The sequence below is a fragment of the Chlorocebus sabaeus genome, chromosome 15 (assembly GCF_047675955.1).
Source record: "Chlorocebus sabaeus isolate Y175 chromosome 15, mChlSab1.0.hap1, whole genome shotgun sequence".
Classification (NCBI taxonomy): Eukaryota; Metazoa; Chordata; class Mammalia; order Primates; family Cercopithecidae; genus Chlorocebus; species Chlorocebus sabaeus.
In genome coordinates, this window is record NC_132918.1 from 78,365,738 (window position 1) to 78,392,276 (window position 26,539).

At 44.9% G+C, this 26,539-nt stretch overlaps 2 protein-coding genes across 3 annotated transcripts in view; both read right to left on the reverse strand.

Moving 5' to 3' along the window:
- Window positions 1-17,515, reverse strand: part of GLB1 (galactosidase beta 1) — a 111,928-nt gene extending 94,413 nt beyond the window's left edge. The window contains exon 1 of one of the 2 annotated variants that reach the window (XM_008009389.3): window positions 17,365-17,515. In XM_008009389.3, coding sequence (XP_008007580.3) covers window positions 17,365-17,439 — 75 coding nt within the window. In that variant the 5' untranslated portion in view covers window positions 17,440-17,515. Of the gene's footprint in view, window positions 1-17,072; window positions 17,241-17,364 lie in introns of those variants that run through there. The other variant, XM_073023682.1, reaches the window with a different exon arrangement.
- On the reverse strand, window positions 13,073-14,639 carry TMPPE (transmembrane protein with metallophosphoesterase domain). Its single transcript, XM_073023683.1, has one exon. The coding sequence runs from the start codon at window positions 14,538-14,540 to the stop codon at window positions 13,179-13,181; it is 1,362 nt and encodes a 453-aa protein (XP_072879784.1). The 5' UTR covers window positions 14,541-14,639; the 3' UTR covers window positions 13,073-13,178.
- Window positions 17,516-26,539: the final 9,024 nt, after the last annotated feature.

Genomic DNA, 26,539 nt, shown 5'->3' on the forward strand with positions numbered 1-26,539 from the left:
GCTAATTTTTGTACTTTTTAGTAGAGACGGGGTTTCACCATGTTGGCCAGGCTTGTCTCGGGCTCCTGACCTCAGGTGATCCACCCACCTCGGCCTCCCAAAGTGCTGGGATTACAGACGTGAGCCACCACGCCTGGCCTTGAAAAGGGTTTTAAAAACATGCCTACATTAGCTATAGCTCTGTGAATGGTCTTGTGCAAGCTCAGTATGCTTTGTGCTGATTGTCTCAACTCACACTCAGATCTCAAGTCTTTTTGCCTTCCTGCCCCAACACTGGGGGAACGGGTTCAGCCCAGAAGTCCGGGGGCACTGGGTAGTCCATGCCCCTGGGGGCAACCTTCAGCCAGGGAGGGACAAAGAGGGTGGAGGACTGTATTCTTTTGTCTTTTAGGCGAATAATTCTGGAGACACTTTGTGCACTTTTCAGGAAGTCTCAGAAGAATCATGTCCCGGTTCCCAGAGTGATAACCCCGATATGCATTCTGACCCAGGCTGTCCCTTCTTTCCACCTGTCCCTCGCTCCTATGCTCTTGGATCTCTTCTCAAACCACCTGCACCCAATGTTCTGCTTCTAGAGGGACCCAAAGTATGACAATTGGTACCAGGAGTGGCCTCAAGAGCAGATCATCAGGATGTGAGTCTGCGCCTTGTTGTCTCATGAATGTCAAATAGCAAGAACCCTACAACTGGTGCTAAGGGGTGTGGTAACACCTCAAAGACAAATACCAAGTCCCTCAACGATGCGGGACCGGGAGGAGGCATGGAGAGAAGGGGAGCAGTCGGTATCTGCACTGGCTCCACCCCTGGAGCGGGGCAGAGGTGGGGGTTACTGGTCATTGAAAAGAGTGTGAGGTTAGCTGGCTTTTATTAAGTGATTTGGAAGCTTTGAAGACAGTGACTGTTTGATAGGCTCAGGTGAGCCATCCACTCAGGGCATCCTATGAATGTCAGAGGCTTCTGTGGCAGTGTTTAAATAGAGACTCACATCTCCGGCCAGAAAAGTAAGACCTAACCATGGGGGTCACTGAGAATGGATCTTGAGGGGGAAAATCCCAGGCCAGATATGGGGAAGTTACTGGTAGGGTGTGTTCTCCCATGACCCATATTCTATTGGTAAGAGCCCAGTCTCTATGCTGTTGGGAGGATCCTCGGAGCCTAGACATGACACTGGTTAACAGGAAATGAGGTGAGGATGCCAGGACTGCATCCTGAGAAAGGTATGGAACGGCTCAAAAGGTGGGAATGTAGAAAGGATGACCAGAGACCCCACCTCCTGGCTCTATTCCCCAGGAGAGCCCAGAGAACTCTCCCTTCAGGAAGGAAGGCACTGGTGAGCAGGGCCCTGGCATGCTTGGGAGGCCCATCCTCTGCAGGCAAGAATGACGGGGGATGCTGCCATGGCAAGGGACGCTCTAGTGTCACTGGGGATGATGAGGTTCTGGCATTACCAACGTGGGACCACTTAACCATCAGAAGCAGGAAGGCACAATTACCACAACGACCAGCAAGGTCACAGTGGCAACCAGGGTGTGCTGACCTGCGGACCAGGAATGACCTTACCCAGTGGCTCATAAGCCACACATTTCTGTGGGGTGAGATGGCCAGGCAATCGGCAAGAGTACTGCTTGACATATTTAAAAACTTGTGAGCAAAAGGCTGATGTCAACAACTGCATGGAAAATTGAGATTCCTACATCCAATTCCTAGCTTTGAGCCAGTTCTCCAACATACGGTCAACAAAATTTGACTGAAGGAAAGGTTGGATGGATGCCCTTGAGGAAGGCCCCTATAACACCACCCCAAGTCCACACAGTGAATATTCCTCCAGTCCTTCCCAACAAGATTCAGGGTAACTGTGTCCTAAGAAAAGGGGCACCCCAAGGCCACCCCCTTCTGAGGACTGTTGGATACAGTGTGAACTGACATGGTAGCACCAGGGAACCTGAAATGCCATCACTGTCCCTTATCACTCTTAGGGAGGCCTGGGATAAAGGGAGCCTTGGCCCCAGTCCTTTTCACAGAGAGTCCAACAAATCAGAGGATCCGTCACACGGTTATTTCCCTGGCTCTGAGCTCAAAGTGGGATGGTTTTACATAATGGCCTGCAGAACCCTCATCATGAGTAGGAGCCACCATGGATCAAGGGGAAGCTCTGGAACTGCCCACTCCCCATTCCCACTCAAGATAAATCTGAAGCAAGACCACAATCCTCTGGGAATTGTAGCTATGAGTGCCCCCTCCACAAAGACTTAAAGATCATTTCCATAATGTTCATTCAAATTGCCTGTGAGCCTCTGCCAGAAAAAACAGATCATGGTACATGACAGTGGCCACTTAATTAACTGAGTAGTAGCTCCAACAGCAGCTACCACGTGGGTGTGGGATTACCACTGGGACAGAACAACACAGCCTCTGATATTTGGTTTGCAATTAATGTTCTAATCTTTTCAAATCCTACTGATAAAAAGGATTGAAAACAGTTTGTGAGTGGGCAGGATAGCAGTATATTCTCCCTCTTGCCTGGGGCTGTGTCCACTGCCCTGCTGTATCACACGAGACCTGGACTGTCTGTGCATTCATGGACCGTCATGGTCTGAGACACGACCACCACCATGTTATTTGAACCAGGTGAGCAGGGGACATGTCTCTGAAACAAAAACCTGGAAAAGCCGCAGAGAGGGGATCGAGATGAACAGCTGCAGAAGCAGTATCAGTTAAAAGACAGCTCATCATTGTTGACTGTCACAACCAAAGTAAACAGGGACAGTCCACTTCATGGACCCAAGGTGACCCCTCTCAAAAGTTAGGGACCTAAGAAGATCCCACCTAAAGAGCCAGCTTCCTTTGAGCTTCCTCTGAGCTGTGGCACCACTGACAGAAGGCGATCAAAAAAAATGGGAAGAGGCCAGGTGCGGTGGCTCACGTCTGTAATCCCAGCACTTTGAGAGGCTGAGGCAGGTGGATCACCTGAGGTCGGGAGTTCGAGACCAGCCTGATGAACATGGCAAAACCTCATCTATACTAAAAATACAAAAATTAGCTGGGTGTGGTGGCCCATGCCTATAATCCCAGCTACTTGGAGACTGAGGCAGGAGAATCCCTTGAACCTGGGAGGCGGAGGTTGCAGGGAGCCGAGATCACACCACTGCACTCCAGCCTGGGCAACAAGAGCAAAACTCTGTCTCAAAAAAAAAAAAAAAAGTGGGAATAGGAGGAAGAAAGAAGGAAAGGTGGAGGAAAAAGGAGACAGAGAGAGAGAAAACTGCCTTCAGAGTGTATTCCCCCCAAATGCAAATAACGCAAGATTTGACCTGAGTGCAAATTCTATCCTTCTAAATGAATTGGCGCAGGAATGGAATACTGAAGACACATACTTTTATTTCATACTTGCAGAAGTGTGGAAGCATCAGTATTTAGTGCATGAGGTCACAGAAAATTTATAAAAAGCAATTCTGAATAAACCAAAATTCATAACTTCTTAAGGCCCCCCATTAACGCATCCAATACTGGAGGGAAAAAACCCCAGCAGCACAAACAAAACACCAAATACATACCAGGAACCTAATACTGGCCAATGTAATTTTTAAAAAGTTATTTATTCAGGTTAGATTATTTCAGTCATAAATAAGCATCTCTTTTAAAACAAAAATTAAACACAACACAATATTGACATCATCAGGTAATGTGAACACCCCCCAAGTTCCCTAATCCCTGGGATTAAAAATAATTATATTTGTATTACTTGTGCACATTCCTTGACTAAAGAAATAAAAGAAGCCCAGTGACATCGCAGATTCTGGGTCATGCTGATTATGTGAAGATATCTGTCTTCAGGTCCCTCAGTGTAACTCTGGTAAGCACCTACTCAGCAGATCTTAATCCCCAGCACCCTACACACTCCTACAACTCACCCTCGAGACTCAAGGGCCTGGGGGATTCCTGACACGAGCTGTTCAGCTCCAGGATGGCAGAAACCCAGTCCTCTTAGCCTGCAAGCACCCTGGCGCTGAGGGAACATGGATAGAGGCAAGAGGAGAGGGAACGGGCTGGAAGGCTATTTGCATACCACGGACTTCTCAGACCCCTCAGTTCGTAGAACATAAAGAGAAGCAATGTTTCAGGTGACTATGGGTCAAACTCTGATTATGTCAGAGCTAAGAGCCTTCCAAACACCACATGTCATGGAAGCACCATTCCATCAGATAGGCTGGAGAAGGAAAACAGGTGCAAGCAATGGTGATAATCTATATGGAGATGGAGGAATCTGTGGATAATCTGCTGTAGCTTATGCTTTCAATTTTTATTAACTTTATTTTTTCATGCCTGTCTTGTGCCAAAAACATTTTTGTTCAGCATTCCAAAAGACTGGATAAAGAAGGCAAATCACAGTGGAAGAGGAGGAGAAGTGAGCACAGCTTTGGACTGATTCCCAATCCTCACGGACTCTGGACATGCACAGATTTAAAATATGTGCCCCCTCATCTCAGAGAAAAGGTAAATGTGCAGTCTAAAAAAATAAAAATTAAATTTAAAAATATATAATTTCTTTAAAATTAAAAACATACAGACCTAACTTTCCACACTACATTGACCATATTTGGCCTAAGGATAAAAATACAGCTTAAATTGCATTCAGGGAAAAAACAAAAGCAAACTGCATTCAGTAGACTTCATCTTAATAAGCACATTGACATTACTATTTTGGTTCTGTTATATATGTAGTAAGATAACAAAACTAAGTAACTACATTAGGTTACTAAGAACCAAATTTTTCAGTATAAAAGAGAAACAGGCTGGGTGCAGTGGCTCACGCCTGTAATCCTAGCACTTTGGGAGGCTGAGGTGGGCGGATGGCTTGACCCCAGAAGTTCCAGCCTGGGCAACAAAATGAGATCCCATCTCTATAAAAAATAAATAAGAGTTAGCTGGGTATGGTGGCACACGCCTGTGGTCCCACCTACTTGGGAGGCTGAGGTGGGAGGATTGCTTGAGCCCAGAATAGTTGAGGCTGCAGTGAGTAGTGATGGCGCCACTGCAGTCCAATCAGAGTGACAGAGCAAGACTCTGTTTCAAAAAAAAAAGAGAGAGAGAGAGAGAGAAACAAACATAAAATCAAACAAAATTAAGAACCCCATAATCAAGAGATACAGGAAAATCTCTGTACCTTCCCCTCAATTTTGCTATAAGGCTAAAACTACTCTAAAAAATACAGTTCATTAAAAAACAATAAAATCCATTTGAATTGGAAATACTAGTACACATTTATGATTTGTTTTTTCCTCCCTAAAAAAGTATTCCATTTCCTAGCAATACCCACAGACACAGTTTGGAAATGATATCAGCAGGCAGCAATCTAATCTAAGCAATCTAACCCATATAGTGCCTAAATTGTGGTCTGCAAACATTTCCCACTAAAAGTAACCAGAACTGCTTCTTCAACAAATTAGTTAATCCAAGTCTGTGGCATAAGATGTACAAAACAGCGCTAGAACTATTAAAAAAAAAAAACAAAAAACTACTAGGGTCTCATCAAAACAACAAGATGACAGGGCTCCAACCAGTTCAAGTGCAGTGGTTCACACCTGTAAACCCAGCATTTTGGGAGGCTGATTACAGGTTCACACCAGTAATCCCAGCATTTCGGGAGGCTGAGGACTGCTTGAGGCCAGAAGTTTGAGATCAGCCTGGGCAACACAGAGAGACTCTGTCTCTACCAAAAAAAGAAAAAAAAAAAAAAAAAAAGCCAGATGTGGTGGTGCGTGCCTGTAGTCCTAGCTACTTGGAGGCCAAAGTGAGTGCATTGCTTGAGCACAGGAAATTGAGAGTGCAGTGAGTTATAGTCATACCACTGCACTCCAGACTGAACAACAGAGCAAGACTATGACTCTAAAAAGTAAAAAATGAAAAATGAAAAGGTCCCAACTGGCTAAAGCTGGGCTATTTTGAGTATTAAAAGATGTAACACTTTGATGAACTAAAAAGCATCAGACATATAAAATATCTAAATATCTAAATTCCTAACAATATTTTCACCCACTCAGAAGAAAAGCTTATTGGTCATTCTTGGAGGTTGCTGTGGTATCAGCTCATTGTGCTATAAACTAAGGAATCAAGTGAAAGAATCCAGTATCTGTCTTGCCTTTGTTATAGGCTTTTTCAGAGTAACCACACAATTGATGAGGAGGTTCTTTGTAAAGGATCCATAGCTAGTAAATGCAGGAAAAAAAAGGGTAGAATTTTATGAATCATCATTTTGCAATCTTTAGTGAAATAATGACATTAGGCAACAATCACCAATGACTGCTGAAACATTAAATGGAAAGATAATGAGGAATTTTCTAGTGGCGCGATCAAGCTGACAACACCTGGGCTGACAGGTCAATCTTAGCATCACTGAAGCAATGGTCTTCCTACCCAAAAAGGGAAAAGGTTGAACCTGAATCTATCCAGCCTGTAGCTCTAACCTTTAGAGAGCTTTAGCTCTACGAACTCACAGAAAATATGAACATGTTAAATGACAGCAAAATCCAAAATGCATAAAATTTTAAGACATACGACCCAGATAACTTGAACAAATAAATGGCATAAAATAAGGAAAGGGGGATGTTATAGACTTAAGGAAACTGAAGAAACATACCACAGGCAAAATATAGACCTATTTTTCATTCCTGTTTCAAACAAAATAACTATAAAAAGACAATTCCATAAGAAGAAGAGGAAAAAAAAAACACACAAAAACCCAAAGCTAGCAAAAGACAGTAAAAGATTAGAGCAGAAATAAACAAAAGAGAATAGAAAGATAGTAGGAAAAAAAAAGAGTTGGTTTTTGAAAAAAAAATCAACAAAATTGAGAAATTTAACTAGATTTAAAAATATATATATAAAAATAAATCAGAAATGAAGAGAGGGCATTATAACTGATGCCACAGAAATAAAGGATTGTAAGAGAATAGCATGAACAACTGTATGCCAACAAATTGGATAACCTAGGAGATATGGATAAATTTCTAGACACACCCAGCCCACCAAGACTGAATCATGAAGAAACAGAAAATCTGTACAGACTAATAGCTATTAAAAAGATTGAATCAGTAATCAAAAACCTCAAAGAGGCTGGGCACAGTGTCTCCCGTCTGTAATCCCAGCACTTTGGGAGGTGGAGACGGCCAGATCATTTGAGGTAGGAGTTTGAGACCAGCCTGGCCGACATGGTGAAAACCCGTCTCTACTAAAAATACAAAAATTAGCCAGGCGTGGTGGCGCATGCCTGTGGTCCTAGCCACTTGGGAGGCTGAGGAAGGAGAATCGCTTGAGCCCGGGAGGCGGAGGTTGCAGTGAGCCAAGATCATGCCTCTGCACTCCAGCCTGGGCGACAGAGCAAGACTACGTGTCAGCATGTACGCACGTGCGTGTGCGCACACACACACACACAAACCTCAAAGAAAAACCTAGAACCAAATGGCTTCACTGGAGAATTCTACCAAACATTTAAAGAAGAATTAATACCAATCCTCCTGAAACTCTTACAAAAGTTGAAGAGAAGGAACATTTCCAAATTTATTCTATGAGACCAATATTATCCTAATACTAAAGCCAGACAAATACATTACAAGAAAACTACAGTATGATAATATTCCTAGTGAATATTGATGTAAAAATCCTCAACAAAATACTAGCAAACTGAATTCAACAATGCATTAAAAGGATTATATACTATGATCAAGTGGGATTTATTCCTAAAATGCAAGAATGGTTTAACATATAAAAATCAATCAATGTAATACATCAAATTAACAGAATAAAGGGCAAAAACCACATGATAATCTAAATTGAGGCAGAGAAAGCATGACAAGATTCAACACCCTTTCATGATTTAAAAAAACCCAACAACTCAACAAATGCAAAATAGAAGAAAACTACCTCCACATCATAAAGTCCACATGTGAAAAGCCCACAGCTAACATCATACTCAACAGTGAAAGGCTGCAAGCTTTTCCTCTAAGATCAGGAACAAGACAAGATGTCTGCTTTTGCCACGTCTACTCAAATAGTTTTGGAAGTCCTAGTCAGAGCAACTAGAAATAAAAGGCATTCAAATTAGAAAGGAGATGTAAAATGATCTGTTTGCGGATGACATAATCTTAGATGAAGGAAACCCTAAAGATTACACACACACACACACACACACACAACACTGTTAGAACTAATAAATGAATTCAGCAAAGTTGCAGGATACAACAGCAACACACCAAAATCAGTTGCATCTCTATACACTAAAAATGAACAATCCTAAATGGAATTTTTAAAAATTCCATTTAAAAAAGCATCAAAAAGAATAAAATACTTAGAAATAGGCCTAAGGTGAAAGACGACACTGAAAACTACAAAACACTGTTAAAAGAAATTAAAGATACAAACAAATGGAAAAAACATCCTATGTTCATGGAGTGGAAGATTCATATTGTTAAGATGTTCATACTACCCAAAGTGATTTACAGATTCAACACAATCCCTATAAAAATCCCAATAGCATTTCTTGTAGAAATAGAAAAATTTATCCTAAAATTCATACAGAATCTAAATAGACACCAAATAGACAAAACAGTCTTGAAAAAGAAGAGCAAAGTTGAAAGACTCATACCTCCTGATTTCAAAACAAAGCTATAGTAATCAAAATAACATGGTAACGGCATAAAGACAGACAAATAGAGCAATGAAAGAGAATAGAACACCCAGAAATAAACCCTTGTGTATATGGTCAAATGATTTTCAACAAAGATGCCAAGACCTCTTGATGAGAAAAGGACAATTTCTTCAGAAAACAGTGCTGGGAAATCTGGATATTCACATGCAAGAGAATGAAGTTGGACCCTTATCTTACACTATACACAAAAGTTAATTCAATATGGGTTAAAGACCTAAACATAAGACCCGAAACTATAACACTCCTAGAAGAAAACATGGGGAAAAAAGCTACATGATATTGAATTTGGCAATGATTTTTTGGATATGATGCCAAAAGCACAAACACAAAAGTGAAAATAGAGAAATGGGCCTACATCAGACTTTAAAACTCTGTGCATCAAAGGTCACAATGAGTGAAAAGGCAATGTACAGAACTGAAGAAAATATCTGCAAATTACATATTTGATAAGGGGTTAATATCCAGAATACATAAAGAACTCCTACATCTCCACAACAATAAATTAAATAATCTGATTTAAAGATAGGCAAAGGACTTGAATAGACATTTCTCCAAAGAAGGTATACAAGTGGCCAACAAGCCCATGAAAACATGCTCAACATGGATAAACAAAATGTGGCATAAAAATACAACAGAATATTACTGTGGTCCAGCCTTAAAAAGAATAGAAATCCAGTCACGTGCCACAACCTTAAGGTCATTATACTAACTGAAACAAGCCCGCCACAAAAAGACAAAAACTGCATGATTTCACTTCTATGAGGTATCTAAAGTAGTCAAAGCCATAGAAACAGAAAATAGAACTGTGGTCACCAGGGGTTGGAGGAAAGGGGAAATGGAGCCTTGTTGCTCAATGGGTCTATAGAGTTGCAAGATGAAAAAGTTCTACAGATCAATTAGATCAATTTCACAACAATGTGAATATACTTAACACTGTTGAACTGTTCACTTAAAAATGGTTAAGATCAACAACAACAACAAAAAGAACAAAAAAAAAATGGTTAAGATAGTCAATTTTTTGCCACAATAAAACATATAATTGAGATAATCAGGAAAAACTAAACACTAACTCTTCACACAATTAATTGCATTTGAATCCTATACTCATTTGTGACAGGTACAGCTACTTAATACTCAGACAGTGGAAAGAACACTTCTTTAAAGAGGTCAAAAATCTGGCTACTAGCCCCAAATCTCCTAACTAGCTATTAGATGATATTCAAGAATCACTGTTAATTTCATTGGATATGATAATGACATTATAGGTATGCTTTTTGAAAAAGGATTCATACTGAAGTAATTTTGGGGTAACATTATGTTTTCTATGATTTATCTTAATATACTCCAGCCAAAAAATAAAGAGTACAGGTGGGGCAGGGGTAGCCGAGAAAGGATGGCAGAATGGTCTTGTCATCCTTGTGAAAGCTGGGAGACAGGTACATGTACGAAAAGTTTAAAACAAACCAAACAAAATACGAGGGGAAAAAAAGCATGGATGGGTATTTGGTAGGAATGGAAGCAGGATTAATTTATTGAGATTTTGTAACAGCATCATATACTACAGATGCTATTGCTAATCTTCAAAAAGCATTGCATTTCAATTTGCATCTAACAGATTAAAAATAAAGAAGCAAATGAAATTGAAAGAATGATCAAGCTTCAAGTAATGTTTCTCACCACCTCCCCCAGCCACAAACAAACAAAAAAAAGAAGGTCAATGGTTTAAGAATGTTGAACAGAGGGAATAAAGGTGTCATGGAGTCTTGCCCACCAGGGCCAGAATCTGGACAGTGATGGAGAAATTTCTGCTGGAAAAATGTCCGCCGAGCCAGGGAATACAAACCAGATATGAGAGGGTGTTGATGTTGTTTCTCAGATACATGGGATGGACCTGTTTTCTTTCTGCTAATAGAAAGCAATCAGTCAAGCAAGGACTTCAGAGTGGATGAAGGGTATATAAGACCACACAATGATGGCATTCAAGAGAAAGAAAAGAGGTAAAGATGCAAAATTAAACAACAAAAAAAAGGACTTCATGAAAGCTAATTTCATCAAGCCCAGGTCACTGATAAGAAAGATGCAAAATCAAGAAATCAGTGAAATAACACACGACAGGTGAGTCAAACATTACCAGTGGCACCAAACAGTGGAAGTGAAATGGCACCATGGAGCCCACCTGGTGAAATCCAAAGCGAGAACTGAAAGGGAGGAAGGATGATTCACAAAATGCAGTCGGGTCACAAGAAAAGTGAGTTTGGAAGGAAAGGGAAGAGAGAAAAGAATAAGGAAACCACCAAAATTTCAACTCAAAGATACATTTTAAACTGCATGGGATGGCCCACTGTCAATACTGTGGCTGCCTGGGAACAAAAAGGGTGGTCTCCAGATCTCCCAGAACCGCACAATACACCAGGAGAACGAGGAGGAAAGGAAGAAACCCCCTTTGCCTGCCAGAATGCGCACAAGGGGAGGAAGGCAAACCCCCAGTAGTTGCTTTGACACATCACCGGCCCCAGCAGCAGGCAACTCGTTACCCACTCACATTCCTCAGGACTGGCTGCTTCATGAATCCTCCGGGCACCTGTGCCCAACACAGTTCCTTAGCAAGCTCCACTGGAAAGCTGAAAAATTAACATTGAGTGTTCACTGTGCACACTGTGCCATGTGGAACTCATGTACAAGGCTTGATGGATCCCTCCTGACAAAACAATCTTGAGGTAGATGCGATAATTATCCCCATTTTAGGGTTGATGGAAACCAAGGCTCAGTAAGGGAAAGTCACCCACCCACCGCTGCCCAACGAGTGAGTAGCAGGGTTAGCCTCTCCAGTCAAAGGGAGTTTCTTCAGTCCCCATCGGAGGAAGACTATCCATCACAAGCCTAAATCACCCAGCAGGAAACTGGCCCAGCCCTGTCTTCTCAGTGAGGCCTTTTCTAACGCAGGTGCTTATCTCCATCTCAGGATCAAAGGATCTGTTGCTTCCGGCAAAAGGGCCAGGCCAACATAATCCCTGCCTGGTTTTTCTATGGGTCTAGAAGCCAGCGGGGATGGCCCTATCATTTCGTGGCCAGAGCCCAAGGGCAGCTCTTATAGGGTCAGGCAAGTGGGTTGGAAGCCACCTAGCAGGAAGAACAGTCTCTGCATTCCACAGCCAGGCCCAGGGAGAGGAGTCTGCAGGCCCTGCCAGAGGCACACAGCACTGCCACTCCCATGCAGGCCTCATCTCCCCCACTGACAGAGTGAACGCGGCTGCTCACAGAAAAATCAAACCCAAACATGGGGTTGGAGGTGGAGGGTTCCAGTTTCCTGACTCTTCTTCAAATGTAAGACATCCTACACTGAAACTAGCTGACTCCCTTCCAGGCTCGAGTCCATGCCGGTATGGGTAAGTTGAAATCAGCCTCAAGCAAACCACTTAGAAAGAGCATGGGGTCCTAGGCCCTTGTTCATTCTCTCTGCACTGTGAATTGGTGAACTGCATTTGAATCCCGCGCTCACCTGCAACAGACCACCTGCAACAGATGCAGCTACTTCATCACCACATGGTGGAAAAGCACCGCTTTTACTGGGCGGTAAAAGACCTGGTTTCTAGCCCCAAATCTCCTACACATCTTGTCATAATGCCTGTGCCCTATCTCTCTTTGCCTTGGTTTCCTCATCTCCAAATAGGGAAAAGCAGCCTGTCCCCAATTAGCTTCCCAAAGGGTTGTATAAAATGAGGCAAGGGAGGCAAAGCCTTCCGAATTCCTAAGCAGCCACGTTCCCACCATCACCGACCACGGCGCCCATAGTTCTTCTCCCCCGACCTTGCCCCCAAAGGCCCAGGAGCACAGACAGTTAAATAGCATCCCTCAAGGCCTGGAACAGGAGGAGCTTTGCATTCCAGTAGATTTTGCTGATGCCCTCAATAGAGGTGATCCTGATAGAAGCAGAGGAAAAGAAAATATTCTTCTCTAGCAGCCAGAGGGCCCTTCCATCTTGCCTGTTCTCCCAAATTACCTGGCAACACTGCCCCTTCCCCAGAACGGCTCTGGATCAATGATTCTGGAAACCAATTAAGTCCTAAAGACAGTTTTAAAACACCAAGAGAAAAATGCTCCTGCTCCTCCTCAGTCCCACCTTCTAGAGGTATTCCTTTCTAGCAACCCCAAGGGAAGGTTCATCCCTTGGAGCTCTGCAGGAGAAGGTCCCCACTCCACACCACCTGGAAAATAGAGGGGAGTGCTCATATATGTGACCTTAGTGATCTCACAAGTGCATCAAAAAAAGCAACCGGCCAAGGAAACGGTTAAACCAGCCTCAACATGCCAGGCAGCCCCACCACGAGTCACTGTTTGAATCAGGCTTGTGACCAAGGATGTGTAGGCAAGGCTGGGTGGGCAAGGCTGGAGGGGAAAAGCAGGCAAACCACTCTGAAGCAGGATGGAGGGTCGAGGGCAAGGGCAGGGCAGAGGTGCACAGGGCAGGGCCGGTTCAGGGAGACCGCCGCAGGATGAGCTCTGTGATCTCCGCCCTGCTACCCAACCTCATGGGTATCCCGTAGTAGGCTGTGCCCGGGCTGACATATACGAATGTAGCCTGGGCCACTTGGTAGAGACCAGCAAAGAAGGGATTCAGGAGGTAGGCTGCTACGTTCAAGGGGAAGATCTGCCCAGCATGTGTGTGCCCAGAAAGGATCAGGTTAATATCTGGCCGAGCCTGGAGAGCTCTCTTGGCAGCCAGGGGCTGGTGAGCTAGCAAGATGATTGTGTGGTCTGGGCTGCAGCCCTCCAGGGCCTTGTCAAGATCCATGCCATGGCCAGAGTAGTGCAGGATGTCTGCTTCAATATCGTCCACCCCAGCCAAGCAGATCCAGTCCTCATCCTCACTCCCACCGCCACTGCCACCACCACCCCGTTGGGCCCGTGTGGCGGAAATCTTCACATTCTCATTATGAAGAGGCTGGACATGCAGGGATTCCAGAAGTGCAAACCAGTTGCTGACATCTGACGTGTAGTACTCATGATTGCCTGTGACGAAGTAGGCACCGAGACGTGAATGAAGCTGGCCCAGAGGGGCGACAGCCGTCCGCAGGACCGAGGCTTCCGAGTCGGAGAGGTCACCCACGATCACGGTGACGTCTGGTTCCAGCACATTCACCATCCCCACAAACATCTCCATCTTGGTCCTGCCCACTGTGGGGCCCAAGTGAATGTCTGAGAGGAGCACGATCTTGAGGTTGTTCATTGAGGCGGGCAGCTGATGGATGGGCACCTCCACAGTTTTCACAGCCGGGGGCTGCGCAGCATTCAGAATCCCGGCCACGCTGAGCACAGCAGTCACTCCCACTGCCAGGGCAGGCCTGAGCACCAGCTTCCTTGTCTTGTCAAGGCTGCCCACGACCCTACCACTGCGCCAGGCCAAGAGCTGGTAGGCCTGCTCCATGCCGCTGAGGATGCAGAGGAAGAAGAGCATGATGATGTAAGCACCCAGGCAGGAGTAGGCTGCCAAGGAAAACAGATAGGGCTCCTCGGCCACTAAAAAGAACATGGTGAAGAAACTGGAATGGGCCAGGGCCAGAAATGCCAGAACCACCACCTTCCAAAGCTGAAAACAGGTTGACTCCGCAACTGGGGAGTGGCAGAGGTTGCTAACTGTGCTGCGCCAAATGTAGAGGGAGCCAATGAGCAAGAGCGAGTTGACAAACAGGGCAAGCTGCAAGCGAAGCAGCCAACGCCAGGCCCTGAGCTCAAGGCTGTCTGCCAGATACGAGCGGGAGGCGATCATGGACACGAAGACAGTGATGGCAGCCAGGGTGGCCTTCGTGCCTAGGGACAGCTGCCTGAAGATGGCCATTTTCTCTGCTCCTAGGAGGCTCCCCCACCAGTTCTGTGCTGGTGGACTCTGGAAATGAGTTCCTTAGAAAGGACAGTGGCCAAGGAGAGGTTTCCAAGTCAACTCCGCCTGCAACCAGGAACCAGCATCAGCTTTGTGGGATATTAGAGCATCCTTGTACCCATTCAAAACTCAAAGGCCACTTACATCTGCCCAACCCACCTTGAATCCAAGCCACTCAAATACCAGTGAGTTGCTAGCTATACTTTATGATTCAAAAAGAAACTCACAGCATTGTGACATGATGGGCAGTTTTCATTTTCTTACCACATTTTCTATACGTTTCAAGTTTCTCTACAGTGAGCATGCACTTGTTTTATAAGAATGTTCCAAATCAGCGGTATTCAAAGTGCGGTCTGGAGAGAGCCCTTCAGGGGTCCAATTAGTCAAAACTATTTTTATTATAATTCCAAGCCATTACTGCCTTTTCCATTCTCACTCTGTCCTGAGGGTGGAATTTTCCAGAGGCTATGTGACATGTGATATGGCAACAGATTTCATGCAGAAATAAACATGAAAATTTGACTGTCTTCTATTAAGAGACAATGAAAGAGATTTGCAGAAATGTAAAACAGTGCAACTCTTCACCCTAAAATTTGGGGAGAAATACTATTGTTTTTCAAATATATATAGTTTATTAATGTATAATGATGTATTATTTCTTAACAAATAGTTTAAAATATTCTCTAGGGCTGGGCACAGTGGCTCACGCCTATAATCCCAGCACTTTGGGAGACCGAGGCAGACAGATTACCTGAGGTCAGGAGTTCAAGACCAGCCTGGCCAACATGGTAAAACCCTGTTTCTACTAAGAATTCAAAACTTAGCCAGGCATGGTGGCGGGCACATGTAATCCCAGCTACTCGGGAGGCTGAGGCAGGAGAACCACTTGAACCTGGGAGGTGGAAGTTGCAGTGAGCCAAGATCATGCCACTGCACTCCAGCCTGGGTGAAAGAGTGAGGCTCTGTCTCACAAAAAAAAAAAAAAAAAAAAAAAAAAAGGAAGAAAATATTCTCTTAATTTCTAGGACAGCTAAAATTTAGTTAAAATTTGAGAACCGCTGGGTCACGAGGTCAGGAGATCAAGACCATCCTGGCTAACACAGTGAAACCCTGTCTCTACTAAAAATACAAAAAAAAAAAAACCAAAAAAAAATTAGTTGGGTGTGGTGGCGGGCACCTGTAGTCCCAGCTACTTGGGAGGCTGAGGCAGGAGAATGTCTTGGACGGTAAAGAAATGTAAATAAGGAGATAATGAAAAGCTAGACTGCTAATATCTTTCTTCAGCTGTGGGCACAGGAGCCCAAGAGGGACACCTAGGCACCTGACATGAGAATTCCTGGGGTGATGCCAGCCTCCCTGTGTGGGCCTCAGGTATGGTAGCCACAGGGCATCCACCCTGACCCAATGATGCTGCACTAGACTGATGAGCTTACATCAGACAGACTGACCCTGTCCACCTGCTCCTGGTTCATAAATCCTTCTCTCTCTCTCTACCCCCACTCCCAGATACTGGTTAAAATCTGCCTTTCCCCCAGCCCCTTACCCTGCCACTGTTCTCCTGAACTGTGCCCCAGTTCCACCTTCCCCAGTGGTTCTCACAGCTGGCTAGCTCTGACTCCTAAGGTCCTACGGGCCTTCTGGACAAGAACTCTGTCTACATACTGGGGTAGGGGAACCACAGACGGGGTGAAGAGGGAAAAGTAAATAATCTGTGCTGACTTTTTCCCAAAATGAAAACATTTTCAGCAGCTGTTTTCCAAATACTTAAGATGTTCAATCTTGGTTGTAGATAAATGTACCACTTTTCTCTGCACTAGGCGCGTTATTGAAAGCCCTATTAAAGGGTGTAACTTACAAGTCAACGGTGTCAAATGCCACCAGCTCTTAAAGCGTGCTGCAGGCTCGGCCCACCTACACCCTGAAGGAACCAAAGTTGGTCCGCGGAACGTGCAGAGGAGCAGCTTGCAACTATCCACTCTCCTTTCCGCAGGTCTGATGCAAACCTCCCCAGGCAGCGCTTAGGAACCCCCTAAGCCCCTCGCCTCAGCTCAGACGAAGCGAGTGAAGCTGCCCTTACTCTCCCACCAAACGTGCACGCCCCGCACCTCACCTATTCGCCTCGCCAGACCTCCCCCCATCAATGCTGCGATGCCCCGGCAGCCTGCCTATTCCCCCACGCAACCTGGACCCCCAAACGCCGAAGGAAAAGGGTCCCACAAATACGAAGAAAAACCGGAGCCAAAGGGCAGGCGACGGGGAGTGGTGAGAAGGCAACAAGATGCACGAAGAGGGCGAGCACCCAGAGGGAAAATAACCCAGTGCTCCCACAGCAGGGGCCTCTTCTGACCCCATTTTTCTCCTTCCGGAGCGCTCCGCAGAGCACGAACTGGGAAAGCGAGGGCGCCCCAAACCAGAACCCGAGGCACCCTCTAACCCGCGCAACTTGGAATCCCCTCCCGGAAAGCCAACTAAGGAAATCTTTAGGCGCACCTCGTCTCACCACCTCGTTACAGATAGGGAAGTGGGTCCAAGCGCAGAGGGCAGCCGGAGCGGAACGCACAAGCGACCGAGCTGCCTGGAAGGACGCGCGCCCCGCCCGGCCCGCCCCCGACGGGAAGGCCGGTCCACTGCCTGCGTTCCGCCGGCCGCCTGCCTGCTGGGGGGCACTTCGGGGCTCAGGCTCTCCGCCCTGCGGGACCCCGGGTGGCTGCGGCCCGAGCCCGGTTCCCCGCCAGCCTGTCCCCTAGCAATGCCTCCCCGTACCCGAGTCCCGCAGACTTACCTGCAAGCCGCGCGTAGGGCCCAGAGGCAGCAGAGCCAGCAGCAGAGGGAGGATGCGAACCAGGAACCCCGGCATGACCACCAGTCTCCCGGCTCTGCAGTCGGCGCCCAGGCCTGCCGCTCCGCGTCACTTGACTAAGGACCCGCGGCCTGGCACCGCCCCTCGTCCGCCCAGCAGCCAGCCCTCGCGCCTGCTCAGCCCCGCGCTCCGCCCCGCTGTGGCCGAGCCGGGCGGGTGGGGGCGGCTAGGAGGCTGCGCGCGGCCGCGTGACTCCAGGATAGTACTATCTGGGTTTTGCAGGCGTCTTGCCTGGGAGAGGACCCTTTGTAACGGCAATCGGGAGGCCCTGCTTTCAGCAGCTTGATAACGCGCCTCAGAGATTGGTCTCCTTGTTTTCTGGCTTCCTTGAGAGAGCAGAAGAGGGAAATTGTTAATTACTAAACCTAAACGCCCTAGATCAAGTCCGCGTATCATATACGGGCTCTTTGAATAATTCTAAACTAGGGGTAAGCAAAATGTGGTCGGTCCCTGGAGCCACTGTATCAACTCACCTGGAACTTGTTAGAATGAAAATTCTGCTCACGCCTGTAATCCCAGCACTTGGGAGGTCGAGGCGGGCGGATCGCCTGAGGTCAGAAGTTCCAGACCAGCCTGACCAATATGATGAAACCGCGTCTCTACTAAAAATACAAAAATTAGCCGGGCGTGGTGGCATGCGCCTGTAATCCCATCTACTGGGGAGGTTGAGACAGGAGAATCACTTGAACCCAGGAGGCGGAGGTTGTGGTGAGCCCAGATCGAGCCATTGCGCTCCAGCCTGGGCAACAAGAGTGAAATTCCGTCTCAAAAAAAAAAGTTAAAAAAAAAAAAAAACCTTAGTTTGTGCCTTAGTGTTCCAAAAAGCCTTTTACATTGTATAACAAAGTAGCCAAAAATTCTATTTGTTCACTCCTTTCTCCTTTCCTACCGGACATTTCCTTGAGAGATTAAGAAAGTATCAGTCACTGGCTTTTCTTCCTCAGGTTTTTGTTTTTTGGTTTGGGGGTTGTTTTTTTTGTTTTGATTTTGTTTTTTTGAGACAGGTTCTCACTCTGTCTCCCAGGCTGGAGTGCAGTGGCGCGAACACGGCTTACTGCAGCTTTGGCCTCCTGGGCTCAAGCAATTCTCCCGTCTCAGCCTACCAAGCAGCTGGAACTACAGGCGCGCACCACCACACCCGGCTAATTTTTGTATTTTTTGTAGAGGCAGGGTCTCACCACGTTACCCAGGCAGGTCTTGAATTTCTGGGATCAGACAATCTGCCTGCCTGCACCTCCCAAAATGCTGGAATTACAGACATGAGCCTCCGTGCCTGTCTTCTTTTCGTGCCTGGAGTACCAATTCCGTGTGCTTGCACTGTGAAGTCCTTTCCAAGCTCTCCAATTCTAGTTCAGTATTAAAGAACAAGGGCTCTGGTGGCAGTACACTTGAGTTGGAATTCCATCTCTGCCACTTACGATCTGTGTGACTGTGGGCAAATTAACCTCTCTGAGCTTAGTTTCTTTGTTGGTAAAACAGGGATAATAATATCAAATTCACTGGATAATTGAGGAAATTACTAGCGATGATGACGATAAGAAGCTTGGCATATACAGGATGTTAGTGGGACAGTTGCTGAAATCACAATTACACTTGTAGGCTAGATTAGTACCATGCATCAATGTTCATTTCCTTTTTGGGGGGTGGGAGGACAGAGTCTCACTCTGTCACCCAGGCTGGAGTGCAGTCGCACAATCTCGGCTCACTGCAACCTCCGCCTCCCAGGTTCAAGTGATTCTCCCGCCTCAGCCTCCCAAGTAGCTGGGATTACAGGAACCCACCATTAGGCTCGGCTAATCTTTGTATTTTTAGTAGAGATGGGGTTTCACCACGTTGGCCAGGCTGGTCTCGAACTCCTGACCTCAAGTGATTTTCCCACCTCGGCCTCCCAAAGTGCTGGGATTACAGGCATGAGCCACTGTGCCCGGCCGCATCAATGTTAACTTTCTGATTTTGATAATGTTACACGCTCTAAATATGAAATAATAGTTTTGTATTGGTGTATTGATTTGGGTAATGGTAATGGTAACTTTGGTAATGGTTATATAAAAGAACATCCTTGTTTTTTAGGAAACAAAAGGGCATCATCTTTGCAACTGATTCTCAAACAGTTCACAAAAAAAAAAAAAAAAAACTGTAGAGAGAGAGAAATGGTATTCCAGGCATGAAAAGAACCTGAGAAAGAAAAGCAAATGTGGTAAAATGTTAACATTTGGAAAATCAATGAAGGAGTTCTTTTTACTCTTTTTTTCAACTTTTTGTTTCTAAGCCTGAAATTATTGCAAATGAAGTTTAAAAACAAAACAAAACAAAAATTCTTACCACAAGGCAGATTCAACTTTTTCTACCTTCTTTCCTACTTTGTACACTCAAGGTTATCATATGCAATAGGTATTTTTCACTAAATTGAGGTCGAAAGGGTTTAGAGCAGGAGTTGGCAAACTAAGGACAGAGGATCAAATTTGGCCTGTTGCCTGTTTTTTTCTTTTTTAAAATTATTTTTATTAAGAATCTGCACAATTTGCTGCCAGTTTTTCTATGGCCTGCCAGCTAAAAATAGGTTTTACATTTTTAAATGAATGAAAAAAACCAAAAGAATAATATTTTATGACATTTGAAAATGATGTAAGTTTCCTGTGTCAGTGTCCATAAATAAAGTTTTGTGGGGTTGGTTTTTGTTTTTATGTTTTTCGTTTTTTTGAGACACAGTCTTGCTCTGTCACCCAGGCTGGAGTGCAGTGGTGTGATCATAGCTCACAGCAGCCTTGAACTCCTGGGTTCAAGCAGTCCTCCCATGTCAGCCTCTTGAGTAGCTGAGTAGCTGGGACTACAGGCGAGTGTCACCATGCCTGAATAATGTTTTTTTTCCCCTAAAGATGAGATCTTGCCTTGTTGCCAGAGTTGGTCTTGAACTCCTGGCCTCAAGCAGTCTGCCCGCTTTGGCTCCCAAAGTGCCAAGATTACACATAAATTGTTTTCTTAGAACACAGCCACCTGCAATCCTCTGCATATTGCATATGGCTGCTTTCATGCTACATTGGCAGAATGGCGTCAATGCAACACAGATCTTAGGACCTACAAAACTGAATATATTTATGTTCTAGCCCTTTACATAAATATATTTAAGCTTGCCAAAGGAATATAGATTGTAGTTTGTTTCTGAGATTTTTAGTACTTGACTATGTATTGTAGTTGAAATAGCAATAGTAGTAATAGCCATCATTGTGCTGAATGCTTTACCAGTATGTGTCACTATTGCTCCCAATCCGAGCTACATGCTATTATCCGCATTTCACAGATGAGAAAGCTGAGACCCAGAGGAGTTAAATGACTTGCCAATAGCCACAGAGTTGGGAAGTAGTCGAGTCTCTAAAGTTACATTGCCTGATGTTAGGGCCTGAGTTATTTTCACAAGGCTATGCTTCTGCCCGTAGTGTACTGTTTAGTTCCCGTTTAAATGCACAGAGTGTGCTGGATGCAAAGTCCCTGCATACTAGAGAATATGAAGGGACCATGAGAAGGCTGTCACCTTGTGGGAACTCATCTGTAAATGTGGTACATGCTCTAATATAGACCAGTACTTCTCAAAGTCTGATCCTCAGACCAGTGCTGTGCAATAAGTACAGAAATTCAGCCTAGGCACTTAGAAGCTTGGAGCAATTTAAGAAAGTAAGTCTATCTGTTGAATCTAATAATGAACAAAATTATTATACACCTATTTTTATTTTATTGTTCTAGTTTTTTTTTTTTTTTTTTTTTTTTTTTTTTTTTTTTAGACAGAGTTTCGCTTTTGTTGCCCAAGCGGGAGTGCAATGGCGCAATCTCGGCTCACTGCAACCTCCACCTCTTAGGTTCAAGCAAGTCTCCTGCCTCAGCCTACCGAGTAGCTGGGATTACAGGCGTGCGTCACCACGCCCAGCTAATTTTATATTTTTAGTAGAGATGGGGTTTCTCCATGTTGGTCAGGCTGGTCTCAAACTCCTGATCTCAGGTGATCCACCTGCCTCGGCCTCCCAAAGTGCTGGGATTAGAGGTGTGAGCCACCGCGCCTGGCGTCTAGTAGTTTTTGTTTGCTTCTTTGTTTTTGAGACAGTTTCACTTTGTTGCCCAGACTGGAGCACAGTGACATGATCTTGGCTCACTGCAACCTCCACCTCCCGGGTTCATGCGATTAAACCTCAGCCTCCTGAGTAGCTGGGACTACAGGTGCACACCACCATGCCAGGCTGATTTGTTCGTATTTTAATAGAGATGGGGTTTCACCATGTTGCCCAGGCTGGTCTTGAGCTCCTGAGCTCAGGCCATCCACCCCCCTCAGCCTTCCAAAGTGCTAGGACTACAGGCATGAACCACCTCACCCAGCCTATTTTTCTAATAATTTATTTTTATTGAATTTTTTGGAAAGGATCAATCCTTGATAGACAGGAAAGAGCACTAATAATTTAGAAAACAAAACAAAACAACAACAAAAAAAATAAGGCCGGGCGCGGTGGCTCACACCTGTAATCCCAGCACTTTGGGAGGCCAAGGCAGGTGGATCGCGAGGTCAGGAGATCGAGACCATCTTGACTAACATGGTGAAACCCGTCTCTACTAAAAATACAAAAAATTAGCCAGGCGTGGTGGCGGGTGCCTGTAGTCCCAGCTACTTGGGAGGCTGAGGCAGGAGAATGGCGTGAACCCAGGAGGCGGAGGTTGCAGTGAGCTGAGATGGCACCACTGCACTCTAGCCTGGGCAACAGAGCGTGACTCTATCTCAAAAACAAACAAACAAACAAACAAACAAAACCAAAAAAAAAACCCAGAACTGATCCTTTACCAAAGATAGTTTGAGAAGCACAGAGGCCTCGTCAGTAGCATAAGAACAATGAGAGGGAGAAAAATGTGTGGCCCCAAAACATAGGAAAACTTTGTTTTTCTGTCCTAACAGGGCTCTACACACAAGTTAAGAATCAAACTCAATTTCTTTGATCTATTTTTCCTTATGGAGTTTTCCTACTCAGCAAATTTTCATTTCCAGTGTCAACTCTGACCTGCATTTCAGTAAAAAATGTTATCTAATCTCCCTCCCTCCCTTCCTTTCCTCCCTCTCTCTCTTTTCTTTTCTTTCTCTCTCTTTTTCTTTCTTTCTTTTTCTCTTTCTTTTTCTTTCTTTCTTCCTTTTTTCTCTTTCTCTCTCTCTTCTCTCTCCCTGTCTTTCTTTCTTTTTTCTTTCTTTCTCTCTCTCTCTCCCCCCCCCCTCCTTTCTTTTTTTCTTTCTTGTCTTACTCTGTTGCCCAGCCTGGAGTGCAGTGGCATGATCATGGCTCAGTGCAGCCTTGACCTCCTGGGCTCAGGTGATTCTCCCACCTCAGCCTCCTGAGTAGTTGAGACTACAGGCACAGGCCGCCACGTCTGACAAATTTTTCTTTTTTTTTTTTTTTTTTTGTAGAGATGGGGTTGCCCCACATCATCCAGGCTGGTCTTAAACTCCTGGGCTAAAGCAATCTGCCCACTTCAGCCTCTCAAAGTGTTGAGATTACAGGTGAGAGCCATGGCACCTGGCCTAATTTTATATTTCTAATATTTTTTAAATGCCATTAAAGTGATTATAATTTGGAGTAGGTTTTAAAAGAGTATTAAATTACACACATTAATGGCAAGAAAAATAAACAAGATCTCCATTAGAAAGACATGGCAAATAAATGTGATACGTTGTCCTAGACTGGATCTTAGACCAGGAAAAAAAAAATCAGTAAGAGCATTATTGGGAAAATTAACAAAAGTTGAATATAGACTATGGATGAGAAAATAATATTGTGTCAATGTTAAATTTTCTATTTTTAATAAGTGATATTGTGGCCATGTTCTTTGGAAATACACCCAGAATTATGTAGGAGTAAAGGAGCATTATGTTGCCAGGTGTGGTGTTGCACGCCTGTACTCCCAGCTACTCAGGAGGCTGAGGCAGGAGGATTGCTTGAGTCCAGGAGTTCTGGGCTGTAGTGCGCTATGCTGATCGGGTGTCTACACTAAGTTTGGCATAAATATGGTGACCTCCTGGGAACAGGGGACCACTAGGTTGCCTAAGGAGCGGTGAATTGGCCCAGGTCAGAAACCGAGAAGGTCAAAACTCCCGTGCTGATCAGTAGTGGGACTGAGCCTGTGAATAGCTGCTGTGCTTTAGCCTGGGCAACATAGCAAGACCCCATCTTGAAAAAAGGAGCATAATGTCTACCTCTTATTCTCATATAACCATAATAATATGTTTATACTTTCATACTTATAATTATATATTACACATAATACACATGTACATTACATGAAAATGGTGGGAGACCAAGTGATAGAGCAAATAAAGCAAAATGTTAACAATTGATGAAGTAGGTAAATGGCATACAATACTTCTTATGTCAAAATTAGAAGTTATTTTAAACACTGAAAATAACAAGGTCTCTGGCCTACAAATGTGAGCAATTCTGCTGTACAGCAATTCCTTAGCCTCCTCACATGTCTTTGAGTTTTCTGATGCAAAAAGTCCTGAAACTTAACTTGTCCTGGGGTTAAGTCATGCAACCAATTTGATGGGTGTGGTTATGAAACAATAAAAAAATAAAATTGTGAAATCATCAGCCAACAGTTTCCCCACAGTTCCCAATAAAAGTTGATAGTTGTGATCAGGTACAGGACTATGCCTTATGGTAGTCACGGGTTTTGAGATGGCTTTGTCCCCATGGTTACCCTCTAGGAGTCTGAGATATCTGAAAGCATAAAATGCCTCAAGTGAGGCCTGCCTTAAGAAAAAAAATGATGTTGCTTCAAACATTCTTCTCTCCTGTCTTCTTTCTGTCACCTTCCTATCTGTCATGGACATCTGCTCCCCAGAGTCTCTCAGATGCATCTTTGCAGGGTTTGCTTTTTCTTCCTTTCTTTTTCGAGATGGAGTCTCGTTCTGTTGCCCAGACTGAGTGCAGCGGTGTGATCTCAGCTCACTGCAACCTCTACCTCCCAGGTTCAAGCGATTCCCGTGCCTCAGCCTCCTGAGTAGCTAGGATTACAGGTGCACACCACCACGCCTGGCTAATTTTTGTATTTTTAGTAGAGACGGGGTTTTACCAAGTTGACCAGGCTGGTCTCGAACTCCTGACCTTAGGTGATCCACCCACTTCAGCCTCCCAAAGTGCTGGGATTATAGGCATGAGCCACTGCACCCAGCCTATTTCTTTATTCTGTTTCTTCCCCCCCCCCCCCCCCCCCACATATCTACTCTGCCACCAAAGCCTGTCATTTCTTCTTCACCTGGACCCCTGGAGCTAGCCCACCTCTTTGTTTTTGTAGCCACGCCTGCATTTGTGGCTCCCTCCTTCTCTGAATGATCATAGTAGTTTTCTAGCTAGATTGAAGGTTAAAACTAGATGTGGCCAGAAAAGCTATTTGATTTGACACTGTCCATGTTGATCCACCAGTGTTTTTGATTGTATTTAATTACTGTAGTTGTCAACATTTAATTGGGGAATTTACATAATCTGGATTTCCAGTTTCTCTTCGAAGATCAGAAGGTCTGGCCACACCAGGCCCAAGATCCCATGAGGTAACAGTACTCCGGAGATACGTGTTGGGATGTTCCTTAGGCAGAATATGTCTCTCCAGTTGGCAGCCCTCTCCATCTGATTCACCGTTTTTGTTTTTGTTTTTTTTTGGGGGGGGGGACAGGGTCTCACTCTGCTGCTCAGGCTGAAGGGCAATGATAGCTCACTGCAGCCTTGAACTCCTGGGCACAAGATACACTCCTGAGTAGCTACGACTACAGATATGCACTTTTTAAATTTTTAAAATTTTTGTTTTATTTTTAGAGATAGAGTCTTGCTATGTTGCCCAGGCTGGTCTTGAGCTCTCGGCCTCAAGCAATCCTCTCACCTTAGCCTCCTAAAACACTGAGATTACAGGTCTCACACCTAGCTGTGGTTTGCTTTTTGTTTTGACATGAACTGCAGTAGGCCCCAAGGCAGAATAAATTGAAATTTGCAACTTCTGGGTCAGAGAGTCTCAGTGGTAATTTGGTCGATCCTCCATGATTGCTGTATACGACATACTATATGATGCCCAGATTCTCTAGTCACCTTTCTGCTGAACTCTTAGCTGCCTCTCTACCATAGCTACTGCTGCAGCACATCTGCCACCCAAAGTCAACCATCTGGAGTCTCTGGCTCCTCCAGACACTTCTGGACTCACTGGAATGAGGCACCATGCTTCCCAAGTGGCTGCCAAAGAGGCTAGCTAGGTGGTGCTACACATGAGGGCAGGTAAGTTAACTCCCACATGGAGAAGCCCAGTGCAATGGAAGACCAGAGGTGAGCCAGTAAATAAATTTCCTCTCCCTTCCTCCCTCTGCTGAAGTATTTCAAGGTGTGGTTTCTCTGACCACAGACATTCCACATCGTATAGTGGGTGTACCTGCCAAGAAACTGTCTCCATGTCTTTAAGGCTGGCATGAAGCACTAGTCTGCACAGTAACTCACTACCTGGTACTACTTTTCCTCCTTTCCTGCCTCATTTCCCTTTCTTTTCATTCTCACTGTTGTGCACTGTACCTCCCAAATACAAGATTAGCATTTAGTTCTTGCCACAGGCTCTGTTTCCTAGAGAGTTCAAGATGAGATAATCATTTGCTCAACATGATGAACTATTTGAGCTTTCTCCAACCTATGCACTTCTTGAGCTTTCTCCAGCCTAGGGTTTTGGGGAAGTCTGTTAGATTTTGTTTTCAGGATTATGGGTTTACAGGTCATCCCCAATTCAAACCCCAGATCGAATGCCTTTTTTAAAATGAAGTAATCACTGATTGCAGTAGCTAAAGGAGTTATTTCCTTCCAGAAATTATCGTAGTGTTCTACGTACATCTAACTTTGACATTTATTTATTTTTTTGAGATTGAGTCTTGCTCTGTCGCCCTTGCTGGAGTGCAATGGCATGATCTCAGCTCACTGCAACCTCCGCCTCCTGGGTTCAAACAATTCTCCTGCCTCAGCTTCCCATGTAGCTGGGATTACAGGCACCCGCCACCACGCCCGGCTAATTTTTGTATTTTTAGTAGAGATGGGGTTTCACCATGTTGGCC

Excerpts from the sequence above, each read along its gene's own strand:
- TMPPE (XM_073023683.1), bottom strand. The coding sequence starts at position 14,540 with ATGGCCATCTTCAGGCAGCTGTCCCTAGGCACGAAGGCCACCCTGGCT.